Genomic DNA, 22,217 nt, shown 5'->3' on the forward strand with positions numbered 1-22,217 from the left:
ACTTGTATAATAAAATGAATTTGGCATTTGAGTGGATTCAGAATTTCCTGCTTCTAGTGCTGCAATAAAATAGGTTTCTGCCATACAGTATGGCTAGTCTAAATTCTCCATACAGAACTTGTGTAGTTACATTTGAAAGTATTGGCTGCAACCCTGCACATATTTGCATATGCTTATGTCCCACTGATTTCCTGGGAGTTCTATGAAGGTTATTATGAGAGTATCCTTTTATCCATAATTCAGCTCACTGGAATTAGATACAAGGCACATAGTAGATAAGTTTTGTTTTGTTCTGTTTTTAAAAAAGAACTTTTAAAACTATGAAATACATAAAACAATTTATTTGATGGAGTTGTAGTCTTACAATAATTCAGCAAAATATAAAATAGTGTATTTTTTGGTTTGTTTTCATCTGCACTTACTGTTTTCTAAAAATGTAAACATACATTGACAATAATTTGCACTCAGTATTTTTATTTGCTATTTTTTATTTCTACAATCATGTTAAATGTAGCATGCAAATAACTGAATAACAATAATGGTGTACATGTTTCACTGTAAAGTAACAATTCCATTTTAAAGATTTAAACAAACCACACCAAAACATTTTTTACTGATTAAATATAAAATGCGTTAACAAAATAAAAACCTGGAAAATGTTGCTTTTTTCAATTCTTTGCATAAATCATAGTTAACTGGGGTTTTAAAATATGTTTTTGTATGTGTTATCAATTTATATAGCTATACTGATTTATTGCTTTCCTGTGTAATATAATCACAACAAGAAAACAAATCAAAGGAATAAAAGTGGATGAGAACCTTTGATTTGAATATAGGAAAATAATGTACATATATTGGTCCAGCCCTAAAGTACTAAATACTCTATCTAGATCAGAATATGCCTGACTTCTGCAAACCTGAGTTAGGACTGCACACCTGAGTAGGACTGCACACAAGGAGTGGTGTGTGTTTATCCTGCATGTACAGTGCTTTTTAAAAATATCCTTTTGAAACTCAGGCTGTACTTGTCTAGAAAAGAAACATGAAAACAATTTTGTCCACAATCTATGGGGACTTCCTAGCTTTACAAAACTTTGACCTCACAGATTTTCTAGAACAGAAGCATTCTTTTTAAAGGTGGCCATGCTGCTTGTTAACAAACACAATTGACATTCTGCAATACGGCATTCTAGCTTTAAAGTGTGGTAAATTATGAAAATGGAGGTGGCCACTGAATGAAGAAATGCACAAATCACTCCACGGTGATATCAGCAGCCATTCGGAGACAGCTGTACATTTCTTGAGGAAGATCAGATCTTGTGAGATTATTTGCATCCAAACGCAGATGTCTGACCCTTGAGTAGGCTAGCGCTCCAACCACTTTGCAAAAGCTGCTCACTGGAAATTCTGTAATATCAAAGGCACATTATTAGTAGCAGAATCATATACAGTGGTCCCTTGGTTTAAGAACAGCTTAGTTTATGAACAACTTGGATTAAGAATGCTTCAGACCTGGAAGTAGGTAATTTGGTTTGTGAACTTTGCCTTGGAAGCAGAACATGTTCTACTTCCTGTTGAGTGTGTTCCATTTGTAAATTGAGTCCCCCACTGCTATGGGAAAGCACGCCTTGGTTTAAGAATGCTTTGGTTTAAGAACGGACTTCCGGAGCGGATTAAGTTCCTAAACCAAGGTACTACTGTATCCCTCAAGTGGTATTCCCTGGAATGTACCAAGATTTTGTATATTGAAACATATATTGGCTATTGTATTTCTCTTCTTTGCAATAACATAATGATTGTGGCATGTGATCATCTCATAGACATAGTCAAAGGGATCCATGTCTGTGTTCTTAGATTCATAGCTAATTATAGAAATAAATGAATTAACATCTGATACTGTATTATTTTAAGATATTTTCTCTACAACACATGAGAATTATGCAATTCCTCCCCCTGCTGCATTAAATTATAATTACTATCAACAACTCAGTATCTCCTGAAATTCTTGGAATTAGTGAAGTTTGCTAACAAATATTTCAAACGGAGTGTTAGTGTTTTTCATTTTGTAGATAAATTGGAAGGGGTAGCAAAGTTATTAAATGAAGATAATTATTGCAAAAGATTGTGGAAACAAACTGGTGATTAACAAATTTTGGCAATCAGAACAAGTTTTTTTTAATTACTACAATTTTAGGATTCTAAAATTGGTCTTATAACAATTGTAAATGAAAGATTTGCACTAGATTTGAGATAAAGAGACAGGGGTAAATTTATAGAATAAATTCTGTAATTTTAAACTCGAGACCTCATTTGTGGTCCATTGTGGTCTGGAAGGTTTCCCTCAATCTTGTATGGGGTAGATTAAAGAAGTGCTCCTTTAGGGAGAGATTTGCTCAATTGAGACTGAAGGTCTCATCAGAGTTTTAGCTGGCTGGTAATGGTAACTGTAACTAATACTTCCACTCATAAATTTGGTTTTATCTTTGCATTCTTTGGCACTAGTTAAATTTCCATTGCCACTGAGGCCAAACTAGACTTGATGCAGCAGTGGTTGGTGGGGCTGCACAGGTGGGACTGTGTTGGTTGAGCTCTTGACTTCCCACTGCCATGCATCACTGGGCCTGCACCATGCTGAGCTCCCAGCTGCCTTGCCCCCACCCTCCACTGCCGTAGCAACCAGCAGTGATGCAAATCATTGGGCAACCAGGAGAACAATGCAGCCCCATGTGCAAAGTCCCATCAAGTGCTACTGGTTTGATGACAAATCCAGGTCTGTTAACCCAGGTGGCTGCCACACAGTTAAAAAGCAGCAGAAGCACACTGTGACTTGGAGAGGCGAAGTAGAGGTAAAGCTGAGGTATTTTACTTTCTCAACAGTTGTTTGGCCACTACAAAACTGATTAAGAGCTGATTAATCTGATGAAGCACACCAAAATCAGATAAAATATACCAAAATACAAATTGCAGACATTTTAAAGAAGAATGACATGAAGCAACTGAAAGCATTCAAAGTAAGGCTAATCATATATTACTGTCCTGCAATGAGAACATCAGTCTGCCCATAAAATGGGGGGAAATGTTTGAGTAGGAACATTTTATATTATTATTCTTATTTGACTGCAAGATGCAGATTGATGTGATACCTTTGCTTGATCTCACTGGAAACACCTGGAGATTTCAAAATGACGACCTGTTGATGTATGGATGCATGAATATGAAAAGAACTTTCTATACAATCAACCATGGGTTGCCTTGCTGGGATGGAACAGATGGGAGACCATTTTGCAGTGACACAAGTCCTCTCTTGTCTGTAGGTCTCGGAGGGTAGTGCTTTGAGGACTTGTGTTCAACCCATTGACTGAGGTTCCACAGGGTTCAGTTTCATCCCCTTTGCATTTCAGAATATTCATGAAACCACTGGGAGAGACTATCTGGGAATGGGTTTTCATCAGTATGCCAATATCTTCTTTCAGTTGTATTCTGGTGAAAAGGTTCTTACAAGGTACTCCAAAACACTGGTTATGTAGAGCTAGGGTATCTTTTCTCTCTATGTCCTGGAGCAACAGAAGACATTGTTCTTTAAACAAGTTTTTGATTCTGTTGCTGCTTAACTTACTTTATTGATTGATCGTTTTGGCTCTTGGATGCTGTTTGTAGTCTATTGTGTTTTTGAGATTACAGTATTGTGATTTTATGCTTTTTATATATATTGTAAGCTGCTTTGAGCAACTCCTTTTTGGGATACACATTTTGTATAAATAGGAATAAATAAAGCATCTGCTTTATCAGGAGCTCTTTAAAAGTGTGTCAAATATCTATCATCTAATACATTTTATATATATCAAGCACTGTACTAATAATCATGGTCAAGCTGCTAGATTTAAGTTGTCAGGCCAGCGTTCAGTGGCCATGTGCAAATTTAGCAGTGTTTACAGTTACTAAGACTGAACACTGGCTGAAGCTGGTTCCTGGTTTGGTGCTGTAGTCTAGACAAGGAGAAGACTACTGCTTAACTTCTATTCACCCAATAACCAAGAGGTTGTATAAGTTTAGTGTTTATACATTACCTTGGGTACCCATGGGCGCACATTGTTTTTCAGAGTCTTCTAGTCACCCTTTCCCAACTCTTATTCTGAAAACTAATAGCCACAAATGAAGAGGACCAATAGTGGCTGCTTGTTTCTTTACTGCTATGCCTCTTTCCAAGTCTTCTTTTTTGCTTTTGCCGGATTGTTTCCCTTTTACCATGACTTATTACTCCAGCAAAGAAATTTCAGTGAAGCGCATCTACAGTAGACATGTTCCTTGTGTTGATTTTTTCAAAATAAAATTTGACACCTCTTCACCCCATGCTAGTTTGATCATGCCATTAAGAATGCTTTCACTGGAATAAGGATGGAAAGTGTTAGTGGCCCATTCTGTGTTATTTGAGTCCACTGGCAAGTCTTGCATGAGTTCTCATGCATCTGTTGAATACCACAATGCTCCCTTTAGGTAGTTATAGCTTTTTATTTATTACTAGTAGCAGCAATAGCAACATTACAATGACACTTCTTTTCAAATAATTTTCACCTAGCGTTTTCTTTTTAGGCCTATTTCTGGAGTCATCACTTAGCATCCTATTCGTTAGATGGGTTTTTGGTTTTTTTGTGCAAATTCAGATCATAAATGGGTGATAGCCAACATTAGTCATGAAATAGACCAATTGAAATGGTGGACTTAAGCCCACTGATTTCATTGGGCTTAGTTGGAGTATGACTAATGTTGGATATCACTCAATATCATTAATTGATTTTCCCATGTCTTATGCACTGTCTACTCTGGACCAAAGTAACTAGTACTTATTGGGACTGGGTACAGCCTCCTAGCTACCTCATGACCTCAATCCATGGGTTCTGAATCAAGGAGACCCACACTGGGCTAAAATGGGGACCACCTGCCCAGCCCTGGATCTGGTCCCAAAGTACTTTGGAGGGGGGAGCTTATGTTTAATTTGGGGTGGGTTTTGGGGGGTGGTTGTGTGTGTGTATGTTTTAAGCCCTAATTAAACATACAGCCAGAAGGGGTTTTTTTTCCTCTTTCCTCCCCTCCCAACAAATAGCAGGGTGTAAATTCTGTGGGTATTCCTCTGCAGGCAGCTTCTTTGGAGCCCCATTGAAATTAATAGGAGAGCAAGCTGGTGCTCAAATGAACCCTAACAATTAGAGATGGGATTGTGCAAATAATTTTCTAAGTGAACTATGCCTACTTATGTTGCAGTAGAATGGATTTATGGTTTTCATAGATAGTAGATACGTTGAAGTATATCACAATTAGAAAAGAAAGCCAAAGGGGGCTACTAAAGCAATGCTTCCCACAAGAGATGGTAAGCACCAAGTTCATGCCACACTATGAATTGAATACAGGTTATAAAGATCACCTGCTTTCTCCATCTAGTGCACGTATTATCACCATACAGTATTGTTTAGGACAACCAGAACTACTTTTCTGAAAGAAGAAAAGCACCATTTTTGTCACCAGGTGTGTTGTTTTCCAATGTGCCACCTTCAGGCAGGTTTCATTCATCTCCTCCAGCACTTTGCTAGGTGAGACAGAATAAATGAAACTCCTGTTTGTGATTATTATTTGTTCACCAGTGAATAGATTTTTTATGAAGGGAATCTCAGATCCCACTGCTCTTAATTCTAATTCTTCATATTATTATTCATATATTTATAGTACACTATTCTCAATTATTTTGATACTGGTTTTGTTGGTTACAAGTTGGCATCCCAATGTGCATGTCTTGTATAATTTTTGACATCATAAAATACACAAAGTGCTGTATTTTAGCAGAACTATATTCAGGCAAGAAGGTTGGTTCGTCACTTCTGTGGAAATATAGCAGGGCTGGCCCACTATGAGGTAGTGGCTTCTGCTAAGTTCTCATGAGTTCTTGCCAAAATACCATGAGATCTTGTGAGATCTCATGTGCTCTGCAAGATCTCACTGGAACCCATCCTCGTGGCTGCTTTGTGGTCGCAAGCATGCAACTCAGGTAAGGGAAAGTTTGGCAGAGATAGGGCTTCAGTGATGGAACCTTCCCATGTCTCCTCAGGTGGCAGAATGGGACGGGCCACCCCTGACCCTATAGTTATCTCTGTGAGGAAACCAATGTATGAATGCATCCTGGAAATAATATCACTCCCTGTAAGGAGTACTAAGCAGTGCAGGCAGGAGGGAGTTCCACAGGTCAAACTTAAGGACACACCTGTTATTTAGCTAACATTTCATTGTATCACCTTTACCTTTTTTAAAAAAAGGGAAACATTACTCACTGTTTATCTGATTGACTTGGAGGTAGTAGTTTTCGAGATGCTCATTTACTGTTGGAATGCTCTTCAGCTGATTATAGGAGAGATCCAGCTCAACAAGGGTAGATATATTGAAAGCATTGCCTGGTATTCCAGAATCTGTCAACTTATTGTGAGATAGACGTAAATACTGAAGATCTTTAAAACCCTGGAAATACTGATCAGGAATGTTGGAAATCTGATTATTGTCAAAATATAGCATCATTAAATTAGGGGGCAGTCCCAAAGGCAGTTTAGTAATCTTATTAAAGCTCAAGTCAAGATACAAAAGTGCATTTAGGCCTTTAAAAACTCCAGAAAGTGTATCTTCAGACAGTTGGTTGTGCTGTAGGTGAATGACAGTCAGATTCACTAGTCCTTCAAATGTGTTGGGATTGATTTTTGAAATCTTGTTATGAGTGAGTTGCACGTCATCCAGAGTATTGGGAAGTGGTCCAACAGCTTCGGTTAAATTGTTGTTATTAATATGAAGTTTTTTCAAACTCTTTAGCTTGGCGAAGACTCTGCCTTTTATTTTTGAATTTTCCAGATGGTTATGATCTAGGATTAGCCACTCCAGGTCTGTTACATTATCAAAAGCTTTCTCTTCTATGCCTTCGATCATATTATGGCGGAGATACAGGTATTTAATTCCAGGAGGAATAATTGGGAGACTCTTCAGTTTAAGATTGTCACAATACATGGCTGATGGATAGCTTATAGGGCAAGTACATTCTGGTGCACAGACTGCTGTTGAGTGATCAAACATTGAAACAGCATAACCATAATCAGGCTGTGGAGCATAATACCCATCATAATCATATTGACAGAAGATGCCACTAATCAAGAAAAGGAAGAAAGGAAGAGAATTCAGATGCATCTTTGCAGTGTGTGTTGCTCCTGTTGAGGGGAGATAAAATGCATACAGTTACTTGACTGGTGATTACAAGAAAGCATATCAAAATAGTAAAAATAGAAGTTCATTTTTCTATAAAGGGATGTATGGAAAATGAACTGACTGTATGAAAGTGTAGTGAAATTCGGTGCATTGTTAATAATTATGATGGATAGAGAAATTAATATAGCTCAGAATATCTGTGTTCATATTCCAGTCAGGGATTGAGCCAGTTGGGATACTTTGGGCCTGTCAATGTTTCAATGTAACATACCTGTCCATGTGAAGATAAAATGGGATCACCCATGTATGATGACCATGGTGCAAAGTGGAATACAATGTCATACATTATCTGTTACAAGAACTTCTTAATACATGTCCAACATTCAACATAGATATCACTTTCACATAACCATCATGTGCTAGACCATTTTCTTGCCTCAGTAATGGACTGGATGAGAGCCAATAAACTGAAGCTCAATCCAAATAAGACTGAGGCACTGTTAGTAAGTGGTTTCCTAGACTGTATGGGTAGGAGGTGGCCTGTTCTTGATGGAATAACATTCCCTTTGAAGGAGCAGGTATGCAGCTTGCAGGTACTTCTGGATCCTTGAGGCTCAGGTGGCTTCAGTGATACAGAGTACCTTCCATCAGCTTTAGCTAGGGGCCCAGCTACGCCTCTATCTGGACAGGGATAGCCCAACTTCTGTCTATGCTCTGGTAATCTCTAGATTAGATTGCTGCAACACATTATATGTGGGGCTGCCTCTGAAGATGGAAACTTCAACTGGTGCAGAAATTAGCAGATAAATTGCTAACCGGGGCAAGAAGGTTAGAGCATATAAAGGCAATCCTGGCCCTACTGCACTGGCTGCCAATTAGTTTATGGGCCCAATTTAAAGTTCTGGTTTTGATCAGAAAGCCTTAAACGGCTTAGGACTGCAATACCTCAAGGACTGCCTCTCTCCATATGAACTGACCTGGACCTTGTGATCATCATCTGAGGCCCTTCTTCATGTCTCCTCCACAAGAGGTCTGGAGGATGGCAACATGAGAACAGGCCTTTTCTGTGGTGGCCCCTCATTTAGGGAATGCTCTCTCCAGGGAGAATGGGACGTGGGTGGTGCTGTGGGTAAAAGCCTCAGCGCCTAGGGCTTGCCGATCGAAAGGTCGGCAGTTCGAATCCCCGCGGCGGGGTGCGCTCCCGTTGCTCGGTCCCAGCGCCTGCCAGCCTAGCAGTTCGAAAGCACCCCCGGGTGCAAGTAGATAAATAGGGACCGCTTACTGGCGGGAAGGTAAACGGCGTTTCCGTGTGCTGCGCTGGCTTGCCAGATGCAGCTTTGTCACGCTGGCCACGTGACCCGGAAGTGTCTCCGGACAGCGCTGGCCCCCGGCCTCTTAAGTGAGATGGGCGCACAACCCTAGAGTCTGTCAAGACTGGCCCGTACGGGCAGGGGTACCTTTACCTTTACCTTACCTCTCCAGGGAGACTTTGTTACATATATCTAGGCGCTAGGCAAATTGGCTAATTAAACAATCTGTTGTCTTTTAAACTCTGTGGGGCAGGTGTTGCTGTTTTTGTTTGTTACTATGGTGGGTATTGGGACATGGGTGGCACTGTGGGTTAAACCACAGAGCCTAGGACTTGCCGATCAGAAGGTCGGCGGTTTGAATCCCTGTGACGGGGTGAGCTCCCGTTGCTCGGTCCCTGCTCCTGCCAACCTAGCAGTTCGAAAGCATGTCCAAGTGCAAGTAGATAAATAGGTACCGCTCCGGCGGGAAGGTAAACGGCCTTTCCCTGCGCTGCTCTGGTTCTCCAGAAGCGGCTTAGTCATGCTGGCCACATGACCTGGAAGCTGTACTCGGCCAATAAAGCGAGATGAGCGCTGCAACCCCAGAGTCGGTCACGACTGGACCTAATGGTCAGGGGTCCCTTTACCTTTACCTTATGGTGGGTATTTATGTGCTTTTAGATTGCAGACTTCCCTGTAATCCTTGCACGAAGGGTGTTACATAAATTTAATAAATAATATGTTATGAACACACACTTTGGCATGCATTCATGTTGTTGGATCAGACTTTATTGGGGGTGTGCATGTATATTTGTAATATTTGTAATAATTTCACTAGGAAATCAGAAAACATTAGGAAATGGATGGATAATACATATTGGAAATAGCAAGTCTTATTGTATTTTTGTTTAACATGTTTCATTTGAATATGCTGGTTAACACATGCACTAAAGCACGTTCGCATACTGGATGGAACATGTGTCTTTCATGTAGTTCCTTATTTGTTACATTTTAGGTTATTATAAATATATTTGACTTCAGACTTTTCCCAAAGCAAGAGTTCTTTGTAGTAAACGTTCCTATTGTTTCATAACATACACCTTTTTAGGATACCTCCACAAAGTGGGATACTTTATTTGGGTTTGATGAGGATAGGCTACTTGAGCATTTCAGCTGTTTACCTTTGAAATTCCACAAGTAACAATTGCATCTCAAAACTTGGGAACACACTTCAGCCTGACTGTCAGTAGTATTCCAGTCATTAGTGCAGGGGAAATGTGGCCAAAACGTATCTGCACAACCTCAGAGTGGAATCAACTGAAAACTTTTATGTGGTCAATTGTCAACTTAGTACTCATAGGAGCTTCTGTAAGTCCATACTGTTCTCAATGAAGAAGAGTTTGTTTTGGTAGGGGTAGCCTTGGCAGAGGCATACAGGATAGGTTGACATAGAAGTGAGATAGAAATTTGGGGAAATTAGCAGAATGAGTAGCACAGAAATTTAGGAAATCAATAAATAAATGCTGCCCAGAATATGGTCTGAAGGCAAATGAGGCCATCATCACCTTGCTGTAACTAAGCAAGTCTGGGTCTGGTCAGTGTCTGGAAGGGGGGATCATCTGCGAACCTCATGTATGCCCCTTGGGTTCTGTGATGGAAGAAAGGCAGGATATAAATGTAAGAAAAGGAATAAATGCCTCCATGGAAGCTAATCTTTGCAGTGCAGCTGCCACAGCTGCATTAGATTTGGACAGCCATAAGCAAATTTCATGTTCTCATGTTACAAGTGCATATTCTTTTGCCACTTGATTTTTTTGCCCTGGATAAATATGCCTAGCAACATCTTAATGGAATGGCTGGATCGATTGTGTGCTGCACATGAAAATAAAAATTTAAAAACCTATTGCTTGTACTAATTACTTGTGCAGCAAAAGCTTTTTTTGCCCTAGGCAGTGATCATTCTGAAACTCTGCATCCTCTCCATCCCAGAGAAATTTTAAAATATTGCCCTTGAGACCATAACATATAAATGCACCTTATTATTTAGCTGTAGCAATTTATTTTTAAAATAAAACATTTCTTTGTAGATCTTTGAGAGAACTAATAGTTGGATGTACAGAAAATGTTGGGCCTTGGTATGTATTTATGAAATATAATTTATTTATTCAGTGAATCCTTGCAAATTAGAGGTAATTAGGACCTTGGAAGTTTTGACAAGATAGAATTTGGGAAATGAAAGACATATGGATGAGATGGTTGAGCTTCCATTGGAGATACTGGAAAGTTTTCGTTGATTTTAGTGAAGTTAGACAAATACTCAAACAAAAGGTTTGATATTTTAACTCCTAACCAATATATTTAAAAGATCTAGGATGGCATAGTATGTGGATGACTCCTTCAATATTTCTCTTTAAAATTTGACTGACAGTTCATCATTGTGCTTTGTAGTCCTAAGTATTACCATTTCACATGTGTGTGAATCAAGAATTGGGTCATTAGTAAACTGGTACTGTACTTTATGAACACTTCTCTGACACATATATTTGAAAATCTTCTAAAAATCTCCTTAAAATTTCTGTTGCAAGCATTACTTTGACATTTGGTATCTTCTTCCATGAAAAAAAGAAGCCTATTACTTTGCAGTAAGCAAGCAAATTCCTTGTGTGCTAGTTTTAAAAGTTTCATTATGAAGACTCCAGAACATTTCCATGAAACAGGGAAACTAAACTGTAAACTGCTGCACACAAAACTCTCCAGCATATAATATTTTGTATAGTCTTCTTTCATGCATCATAATATTCCAATTATAGTGGAGTCAAATTAAGCATATTGATTTAAATTTTAACTCCATTTAAAAATTAAATTTATTTAACTTTGTTAACATAGTAATCAGTAGTTGGATATATAGAAATTTTCGTTTGCTAGGATTTACCCCCCTCTCAAAGGCTTGGTCATTTGTACTGAATGTCCCTTCTCGTAGAAGCCAACATGTTCTACAAAGGAGTACAACAATAACCCACAAAACATGTGGAGCATTTAAAAACAAACTGTGAAGGCTACTGCACAAAAGCAACTGTATTCAGTTTGCAAATTGGCAAAGTTGTGGCATGTTCTCATTACTGCTTCCTTCAGCTGTTTGATTGTTAGTGTTAAAGCATGCGAGAGCACTTACCTTTCTGACTTGAAGCTGCTTGCTTTAATTCCCACAGCAGATTCAGTAAGGGACTGGATCAACCAATATATGCTATAAACAGTGTCAGAAGGTAACTGGCTGCCAGATCCTCTGTGATACAAGGGCTTGGGGGGAAAAATCCTAGTCACGCTGTTGTCTGAGGCTATGTCATCATGGGATTCTGGTGGTGCGGTATGTAAAACTGCTGCTGTCTAATCAAGTGCAGGTGGACACTGAATTGTAAAGGACAACCCATCTGTTCTCCCTGTGGAACAGGATGGAGATAACCCCTTTAAGGAACCTGAAAAAGTTCAAGCTGACTACCACAGCATGAACAACAGAATTATAAAAGGGGGGAAACCAATTTTAAATAATGCTCAAATTGCAAACAGACATTGCATTTTCCCTAGCTCATTTTATAGCCTTCAGCAAAATCTAACAAATAACTCTCAAACCTCAGTGTAGCCACAGTTCTTAAGCCAAATGACTCGTTCCTTTTTTCTTGTTTTTCTTTCTGCTAAGTTATGCACAGTACATAATGGTTCAATGAAAGCCTTAGCAGTGGAAAAAATATATAACCCCAAATGGTGAAACTACATGAGGTTTTTCCTTTACTGTACTGTAAAAAAAGTATTAGTAAAAGGGAAGATTGGATATGATGGGTCTGGTTAAATATACATCTAACCATAAACCATGTACATTTTATTTTATGGCTTAACCTGAATATTTATATAACAAAAACTCTCTGTATATGTGTGTGTGTGTGTGTGTGTGTGTGTGTGTGTGTGTGTGTAATGTTGAGATAGAAATAAATGGTTGGCAGCTTCCTTAAAATTATACTAACATTTGTCCCTTTTAGGACTTAAAGACATTCAGAATCTGGAAGCAATCAACTGAGTGTTGTCTGTTTCTTATTTCATGGATACTGTTCAAGAATGCTTCCTAAAGCTTGGATGTGAATGCTATTGAAATAAGACACTGCCAAATATAATGCTATAAAAATAAGGAAAATAATTGGCAAAACTTTAAGTATTCTTTCTGGTTCCAATATATCCAGAAAATTCCCATCAAAGATCTCCATTTTGTCTGAGACACATTGCTCCTTTAAAAGAGCGATCTTTACACCAACTGGTTTGGTGAGGGACAAGGAAGACGGGGCAAAGCATGATTCTTTCAGACAATCTAGAACAAACTTATTATTGCATCAGATAATTTTTTTTTACAGATTGCAGATACCATTGGTGTGGCAGATGTATACAATAAAATGCCTCTGCTTTGTGTATTAATAGCATAATAACTACATTTATCTTCATGGGCTCTCCCACTTTGATCTTATGCTAAGTTTACCTTGTCTGCATAGGGTGTTAGACAATCAATCACCCTAGGGCTGTCTCTAATGTTGGTCATACTTGGAGTAGACCTACTGAAATTAATAGACCTTAGGTAGTCATGTCCATTAACTTCAGTGTGTCTACTTTGAGTATGACTAACATTGGAGGCAACCCATAGTATTTAGACTTGTGTTTAGACTGTTGCTTTATATAAAGAGAAGATAATTTGAGAACAACAGTTCTTATAAATGTAGTGATCACTTAGTCTCTACTCCCGCCTGAATGCTGTATGGCTGCTTTATTGTATTTATAATGCAATAATGTTCAACTTATTCTAAAATAGTTGTGATTATTTTAACGTAGGTTAGCTGCCTTGAAGAAATAAAGAACAATAATGGTCTAATTCAATTTAAATAGATAAAAAAACAGAAGCAAAAAGTGTGTGCAGCATATCAGCCACCACATATCAGATCTCCAGGGCCTAGCCAATGAGAACTTTAATCACAAGCTTCTATCAGAAACTTTCTGACAGAACCGCAACAAACTGTTAGGTCTGCACACATCAAGCACCTGATCCTTTCCATTAGTTTGGGTGGACTTGGAATGAAGATACAAGTCAAAGCTATGGTGTGAAAAATTGCCATAAACCCAATTTTCTAGGGAATCTGCAGCAATACAGTAGTAACTCTACGTTGTTTCTGTGGACATGTCTATCACGAGTAGATAAGAGGGAAACTGGGCAACTCTAGCTTCAGTCCCAGCACCCATTGTTGACTAATGCAAGCCTTTCATCAGCTCACCATAAAGGTGAGTTAAGGAGGTGCCTGTTTGGCCATGCTTTTTGGAAGGGTGAAGCCAACAGAACCCAAGATAATGAGGAGGGCAGTAATATGAGGTAGGTTGGCTACATGCCCTACATTCAAAGGTGCCTCCAAGTACTTGCTGGTGGATAAATGCTGTTACCTGCCCACACTACATGACCACTAAAGTTGTGACAGAATAGCAGTTAGCCAAATTAAATAACACAATTTTCAACAATAAAGAGCAGCATCACATAAACAAAGCAAAATGTTTTATTGGCCAATCATAGGGCACCAAAAATTCCCACCCAGCCCCCAAGTGAGGCACATAACCAATCCCATGACCATGATTTCCAGACCAGACATAGCAAATGCAGTGGGAATCTAAGTAGTAATGGTAGCTCTCCTACTGAGGAGGACTGGACTGTTGTGAAAAGAATTATTAGATACTTAAAGGGAACCATGGATTGTATACTTAAACTGCCAACAACTATCCAAAACTTCTAGGTTACACAGATGCTCTCTGCACCAGAGACAGAAAGGATTACAAATCAACAGGTAGATTTCTCTTTAGGTTTGGAAATGGTCCTGTTTCCTGGGCCAGTTGTAAACACTGATCTGTAGTTTTGTCTTCCACAAAATCAGAATACATAGCTACAATTGAGGCATGTAGACAACTGGTCTGGATTGAGCAACTGACAAACTAACTATGGGCTTTAGGTTGTTTGGGGAGAAACCTGTCCAGTTTCTCCAGGCCCTCCAGCTCTTTTGGGACTACAATTTCCATCATCCCTAGCTAACAGGACCAGTGGTAAGGGATGATGGGAATTGTAGTCCCAAAACAGCTGGAGGGCCAAGTTTGGCCATGCCTGATTTAGGAGAACCAAAGCTGTTTGAAATTAGTATCTCAAAGTGGGATTTTATTTTTCCAAGAATCAAACACATTGGGGTGAAATACCACTATGTGTGTGAGGTAATACAAGATGGACTTGTTGAGTTGGCATATTGTCAAACCAAAGAGATGACAGCCAACATTATCATCAAGCCACTCCGAAGAGACAGTTGTGAGAACCTTCAAGCCAAGATTCTGGGTGGTTTATTAGTATTGCATGCAATTGTTTATATTTGCCTGAGAAGAGGTTTGTGGGAAATTCAGCATCATATTAACCAGCATGCTCAGCTCTAGTTAATGCATGAAGGGGTTAAAACCACAGAATAAGCTGTTTTACTGGACTCAGCTAGGTTGTGCCCCCTTACCTCTGGTGATGAACAGGTAGGAAATTTATTTGTTCACTTTCTTTCCTCTGTTTGTTCTCTTCCGCCTTGTGAACCAACCAGATAGGGCACCTCAACTTGATTGCTCCAAGCTCAGACCGAGTGTTACGAAACTTCTTACCATATTTTGTAACCCAAATTTTCTGCCCATGAATCTGTCCTTTGAAAGTCTGTAAATAACAACCATTTTTACTTACCAAACTGTAGAAAGCAAAAGTGCTACAAATGACTTAAAACAGGATATTTAAAAAGTCTATTAGCATATATTCTTATGCTTCACTTTGTTGCATGTTTTGTGTTTTAAAACCTCTGCTGGGGATCTTTCTTACTGCTGAGTATTCTGCCTCATGTTTGGATCTAGGAATCCAATGGATTCTTCTTCATTTAACCAATCATAAACCGACACAATCAACCAACTATCTTGAGTAAGTGTCCTGATCATACCTAGAACAATGAGAATGAGCAACTGGATTTTGGGTTTTTTATTGGCAAAGCACTTAATTGCATCAGCTTATAAAGTGCAAGTGATATACACAGCACTCCCCACTAACTACAGTTGTATCTTGGTTGCCAAACACCTTGGAACTCGTACGTATTGGCTCCTGAACAATCAAAAACCAGAAGTGAGTGTTCCACTTTTCAAACGATTTTCCGAAGCTGAACATCCGACACAGCTTCTGATTGGCTACAGGACGTTCCTGCAGCCAATCGGAAGCCATGCCTTTGTTTTCGAACGGTTCTGGGAGTTGAACGGACTCCTGGAATGCATTCTGTTCGAGAACCAAGGTACCTGGTTAGGCAACTTACCAGCAGACCTGTGCTCCATCTTCAACAGCTGGAGCAACACTGTGGCCCTGCCCACCTGCTTTCTTAAACCCCCTTGTCTAACATGGATTACACAAGCACCTGAAAGCTCATCAACAGCAGTTTCAGCTGCTCCCATCACCCCCTTGAGCATGGAGACAGCGGATTGGGGTGCTCAGAAAGGATCCCAAAGATACAACTCTCTCTGGGGGTGTTGCAGGCTCCTCAGCTGCCTCATGGAACCCCACAAATCATTGGTCCATCCCCCTTGATTCTCTTCCTCCCCACATGCTTCCTTTGCCCACACATCCTCCCACTATTTGGGCATCAAAAACACTGTATTTGTATTGTTGCCATAAGGAAAAGTATAGAGAAGCAACTATATCAGAACTACTTGCAACAGTATCTCCTTGGGTGCAGTCTTACCAAAGTCTTTATTCAAAATGGTATCTGACACTCAAAAAATGGAGAAGAGCACCACCCACTCCTCGTGATCCTTTCTGCTAATTTGGGCAATGATATCTTGAGTAGAGTCTGAACGTATAGAGAATAACTGCAGTGGGATAGGCATTCTAAAATAAATTATGTTATTGTTAATTAAGGATGAATGACTTGCTTTTAGGTGTCAGCTTTCCTATTAGTGGTCACTCACAAGTAGCACTGGGTGATGGTAATGGGTCAGGGAGGGCAGGTACACTTAACCAGCTGCTACTGCTGAGCAGTGTTCGAAAAAGAGGATGCCTTCCATGTTGTGTTGGTTTCTTCCTCCTTCCCTTTTCATTTTGTCTAGCTCAACCAAATGCAGCATCACACCATCTGCCTCTATCTTCTTCCTCAGGACCTCCCCAGCATAGAAGAAATGAGAAAGCAGGAGAGATGAATTGTTTTCTCTTCTCTTCTTTACAATTTTAGGGGAAGGAATGCACTTCTGTCTTCAAGTTTAGGCTACACATTTCCATTTCCTTGCTAAATCATTGAGAAATGAAGGATAAATCCTGGGATCGGATGTTGGGTTGCTTACTTGAATGAGCAAATAAAACATAGCTACAAAAAGCTTCAGTGTACTGTGTGAAATTTATCAGTTTATTCTAAATTGTTCTGCAGTCATTGGCATACAGGTATTAGACCATCTTCTGCATCGGACTGTTTTCAAGGAGCGTCACTGCCAATTCGGAACCGTGTTAACCCCCCATCCTCTGTGATATCTCACATCATTTGCCTGTTCCCTAAACACATTGCAATCTTAAATACTGCTCATAACTCTTAACATTTTAAAAACTTTTTACCCATTTAGAACTTTAACATCATACTGAATCATATAAATGTTCCATGAAAAACAATCTGCCTCCAATCGTGCAAGGCATTCATTATTTTTAATGGGAATGTTCCCAGACTGTCATTTTGCTTGTCTGATAGCCACACTTTACTTGCATTTCAAATGGAAAGTATTAGAGTACATAATATAAGTGTTAGAGAAGTTGTGGTACTCTTGGACATGTTTCTTATTCCTAAAAAGGAAATGGCAGCTTTGGAGATTTACAAAGTGGTACTCCTAGTACAACCTATTAACAGACCACAAGAGTATTAATCTGATCCCTGTATCTTTTTTATGGGAATTCAGAATTACTCATTGCATTGCTTCTTTCTTGAAAATGTCTAAAACTCCCTAATGTTATCCCATTTCTTCCTTCTCTTTATTAATGTCTAATTTCACAATGTTTACAGAAACAGGTTTTCTTATTCATTTGTTGAGAAAAATTGTGTGCAGAAAGCTTCAAAAGAGCAGGAAGAGAGATATATTTTGAATGTGAAAAGGGCAAAAAGATTAGGGGCGGATCCAGTTAATCCCAGATATGAGGGAAATCTGCACGCTTAGAGCTGCATATGCAGAAGAGGGCCTGGTGAGATCTGTGGCAGATTCAAATAGAGTGAAGCATGTGTCAGAGGTGAATTTACTGTATGTGAAACTATGGGTTGTGCCATGTGGTTCTTGGCTACATTACCTGTTTTTTACCAATAAAGAACGGATCTGGATTTCAGTTGGCATATATTAGTTTGTCAAAAACCATTTAACCCTTATTTATTCATTATGAACAGTCACATAGAGAAAGTAAAAGATGCTTAGAAAATACAATTTCATATCTTCAACTTCAGAGAATAAAAGTGGTATAGGATAAATTGAAGCAATGGGGAGAGGCAGACATATTATTTTTATCACATGATCAGTGCAGGAGGGCTTGTGTATAAGAGCAGTCTGTAAGTACCAGGGACATGGGTGGTGCTTTGGTCTACTGAGCCTCTTGAGATTGCCGATTGGAAGGTTGGTGGTTTGAATCTGCGTAATGGTGGTGAGCTCACATTGCTTTGGCTCAACTTCTGCCAACCTAACAGTTCGAAAGCAAACCAGTGCAAGTAGATAAATAGGTACCACTGTGGCAGGAAGGTAAAAGGTGTTTCCACTCACTCTGGCTTCCGTCACGGTCCTTTGTTGCGCCAGAAGTGGTTTAGTAATGCTGACCACATGATCTGGAAAGCTGTCTGCAGACAAACGCCGGCTTCCTCGGCCTGAAGTGAGATGAGCGCCACACCCCATAGTCACCTTTGACTGAACTTAACCATCCAGGGGTCCTTTACCTCTACCTTTTTACCTGTGAGTATCAGAAGAATCTGTCGATGAGGCTTTTGGCTCATTTCTCATTTGGTTTTGAATCCTGCAACAATTTTGGAACAGTGTATTTCTCACTTATAAAAATAATGATTAAAGGACATTTCCTTCAAAATCTGATATGCAAAATCTGATATGCAGGAAGAAGAGTTTTAGAAATAAATACTTGCATATACTGTACTTGCTTTTCACTAAAATCACTGACACTTAACAAAATAATTTTCCAAGTCACAGGCAAGATTTAGAAAATAATTTTTGTGATACAATTATCTAGGTATGATATATAGGTGTTTAATATGATTTAACCAGGTAGATCACATTCTAATTCCCAAACCAGTTTGATGACTCCAGAACTGGTGGATTTCCTTCAGAATACCCCTTCCCCAATATCCAGCACCTAGTTAGAACACAAGTCTTTGTTTAATTTGCCTGCTTTAGGGGAATCCCAGCCAGATGGGCAGGGTACTACTACTACTAAATTATTTATTATTTAGAAATGTAAATGTAAAGTATGCAAGTATAATGATCCATTTTATGGCCATCTACTCCCTTTAAGTTCTTCAATGTATTTCTTTTTGTCTCCTAGGTCCTATTACAGAACATTAAGAAAGTAAGGAAATTAAAATGCCCAATTTGCATGACAATAGGTGGTAATCTGCTGTTTTACTCAGAGTAGACCCATTGAAATGGATAAACATGACTACATTAGGTCCACTAGCTTCAATGGTTGTACTCTGAGCAAAGGTTAGTTGCCTGCTTACCCTGTGCTCTTTTTCTCGTTTCACGTCTTAATATACATGTAAGGAATTGAAGGAGAAAGATGAGCCAGGTGTATCATTCAAATCATCCAAATTTGGATACATGTGAGCAGTATATTTCCTTTCTTCTGAAGGAACTCTCATTTTAAATGTTGGTGTATTTGGTGAAAACAGCAAGGTAGTGAATTAAAATTATCTGAAGTGTGAAACATCCAGGACTTCTTCCAATTCCGGGGGGTGGGGGGCGGGCACACATTTTGTGGTAACTGTACAATCATGAATGTATGAACGCAGAACATGATAATGTTCATTGTTTTAAGACACATCTATCTATCCCATCGTTCATGGTGAATGCAAGAAAAAGATCTGATCACTAGAGGCTGCTGGGACACAGTGTAAGCAGTTAACTGCCTGGCCTTCTTACAGGATAAGGGTGCCCAGAAGTAAGAGACAGAGGGAAGGGCTCTCCTCATCCTATGGCCTCATTTGTTTGTTTTATTATTGTTTCCATCTCTCTCTCTCTCTCTCTCTCTCTCTCTCTCTCTCTCTCTCTCTCACACACACACACACACACACACACACTTGGATATGCTACCTTACCCATGGGACACAGGTGGCGTTGTGGGTTAAACCACAGAACCTAGGACTTGCCGATCAGAAGGTCGGCGGTTTGAATCCCCGTGACGGGGTGAGCTCCTGTTGCTCGGTCCTTGCTCCTGTCAACCTAGCAGTTCGAAAGCACATCAAAGTGCAAGTAGATAAATAGGTACTGCTCCAGCGGAAGGTAAACAGCGTTTCCTTGCGCTGCTCTGGTTTGCCAGAAGCGGCTTAGTCATGCTGGCCACATGACCCGGAAGCTGTACGCTGGCTCCCTCGGCCAATAAAGTAAGATGAGCACTACAACCCCAGAGTCATCCGTGACTGGACCTAATGGTCCGGGGTCCCTTTACCTTTAGCTTACCCATATCCCACCTGTTTTCCCAAAACTCCCAACTCTAAGCCTTACCTAGATTTCCATTCACCATTACTGTTCAGACCTTGTTACATTATTTTAACAGTTAAACATGCTTTGTGTCCATGTTTATATTTCTTTCTGTTTTCATCAACTTTTTCTGCTAACTCAAGATCTGATTGCATTTCTTCAAGAAAATTGTTTTCTTTTCCTTTCCTTTTAAAAAGCAGTTGCTAAATTTGCATGAATTACATTAGATTTTGGCATGTTGCTTTATATCAGTATACTCCGGGTAGGGACGTGAGTGGTACTTTGGTTTAAACCACTGAGCCTCTTGGGCTTGCCGATTGGAAGTTTGGCAATTCGAATCCCCGCAATGGGGTGAGCTCCCATTGCTTTGTCCCAGCTTTTGCCAATCTATCAGTTTGAAAGCACAGTGCAAGTAGATAAATAGGTACCGCTGCCTGTTTCTGTGCACTCTGGTACTCACCACGGTCCTCCATGTGCCATTAGTGGTTTAGTTATGCTGGTCACATGACCTGGAAAGCTGTCTGTGGACAAACACCAGCTCCCTTGGCATGAAAAGAAAGATGAGCATGCACCCCATAGTCATCTTTGACTGGATGTAACCTTCCAGGGGTTCTTTACCTTTACCTATTGTACTCCAGGTAGGAAGGGATCTGTCAACCCTCCATTTTTTCAAAATTATCTGAGAAAACCCTTTACCCCCTCAAAGATCTCAACTATTTGCTGTTCCCACAGAACTACCAGGTGACTGTTCTGCTGTTCTCCCCCACACACCTTAATGCTTTAAAAAAAATAATAATCATAGTATTGTGGATTTGAATACTGCACCTAAATTACAACTGCAAACAAAAACAACCAATTTCCATAATGATATTAATTATTCTAGTGTAAAAAGTCAAAACTTCATTTGGTATAATAGAAACTGAAGAAATTTTGAGTTGTTAAGAGTTTATTTGTTACTTTCTGGAATGATATTAGTGAAACAGCACTCATTCCCAGCAACTGGTGTTCGGAAGCTCGGAGCCCATGAATTTGAAACCAGCATGGCTAGTAGCCATTGATAACCTTCTCTTCCATGTATTTGTCTAATACCCTTTTAAACACACCAAATCTGTGGTAGTAAGATCCATAGTTTAAATATATGTTGGGTAAGTGCGTGTTGTGAAAAAGCACTTCCATCAAGGCCATATCCAACATTTTCTGACAGAGTTTAAAGGTACCCAAAACAGAATCCTACACAGCAGTTGCACTAGCAGAGGCAGCAGCTGATTCTTGTTGTGCAATCTGTTCCACAAAAATACAGGTAGTTTGTAACAACGTGAAACAAGTACAGTATACTGCTATCCTATTCTTGGCCTGTTTTCTAATAAGGCGAAAGAAGTCTGAGGTAGCAATCTTCATTGAGAAAATATTCCAAGGGAAATGATTATTTTCCCCATCTCACCACCTCTGTTGCTTTATACCAAAAGAAGAGTTTTCTGTTGACTCATCTTGTTTTACCCTCAGCTGATGTCCCAAAACATTTATCTGGTAAGCTCTATATAGCTCTATACAGATAATCTGTATGCTCCATTAGCTCAGTAAGTTCCCTAAGGTATCTAAAGCATTTTTATCAGGGAAGCCAAGAGCAGGGATGATAGGAGCTGGATGGCCACAGGGTGAGTTTTCTGGTGGTTGGTGCAAAATATTAAATAAATTCACAGTTGTTGTCAACATGTTGAATGTTTCACTAGAAGGGCTGACACTCTTTTCAATTTTCTAGCAGGAGCCTTAGCGAAGAGATATATTTTGGATATCCTTTCAGCTTTATTTATTTATTTGTAAAGTTTTGAATTGTATTATTTACCATACTGCAATACAATTTTACTTTTATGAGGGGGATAATGGAAATCAAGGAAAATCTCTTACCTCTTA

General features: G+C 39.4%; 1 protein-coding gene and 1 long non-coding RNA gene across 3 annotated transcripts in view; one reads left to right on the forward strand and one right to left on the reverse strand.

Annotated features, from left to right (window-relative positions):
* LOC114606052 (uncharacterized) overlaps positions 1-22,217 on the forward strand; it is a 201,633-nt gene that overhangs the window by 19,949 nt on the left and 159,467 nt on the right. The window lies entirely within an intron of this gene.
* LUM (lumican) lies at positions 327-11,931 on the reverse strand. Its single transcript, XM_028747825.2, has 3 exons — positions 11,692-11,931; positions 6,318-7,232; positions 327-1,407 (listed from the first exon to the last, which is right to left on the reverse strand). Exons 2-3 carry the CDS (start codon positions 7,210-7,212, stop codon positions 1,253-1,255), a joined length of 1,050 nt encoding a protein of 349 aa, XP_028603658.1. The 5' UTR covers positions 7,213-7,232; positions 11,692-11,931; the 3' UTR covers positions 327-1,252.

This window comes from Podarcis muralis, chromosome 10 (genome assembly GCF_964188315.1).
Source record: "Podarcis muralis chromosome 10, rPodMur119.hap1.1, whole genome shotgun sequence".
Classification (NCBI taxonomy): Eukaryota; Metazoa; Chordata; class Lepidosauria; order Squamata; family Lacertidae; genus Podarcis; species Podarcis muralis.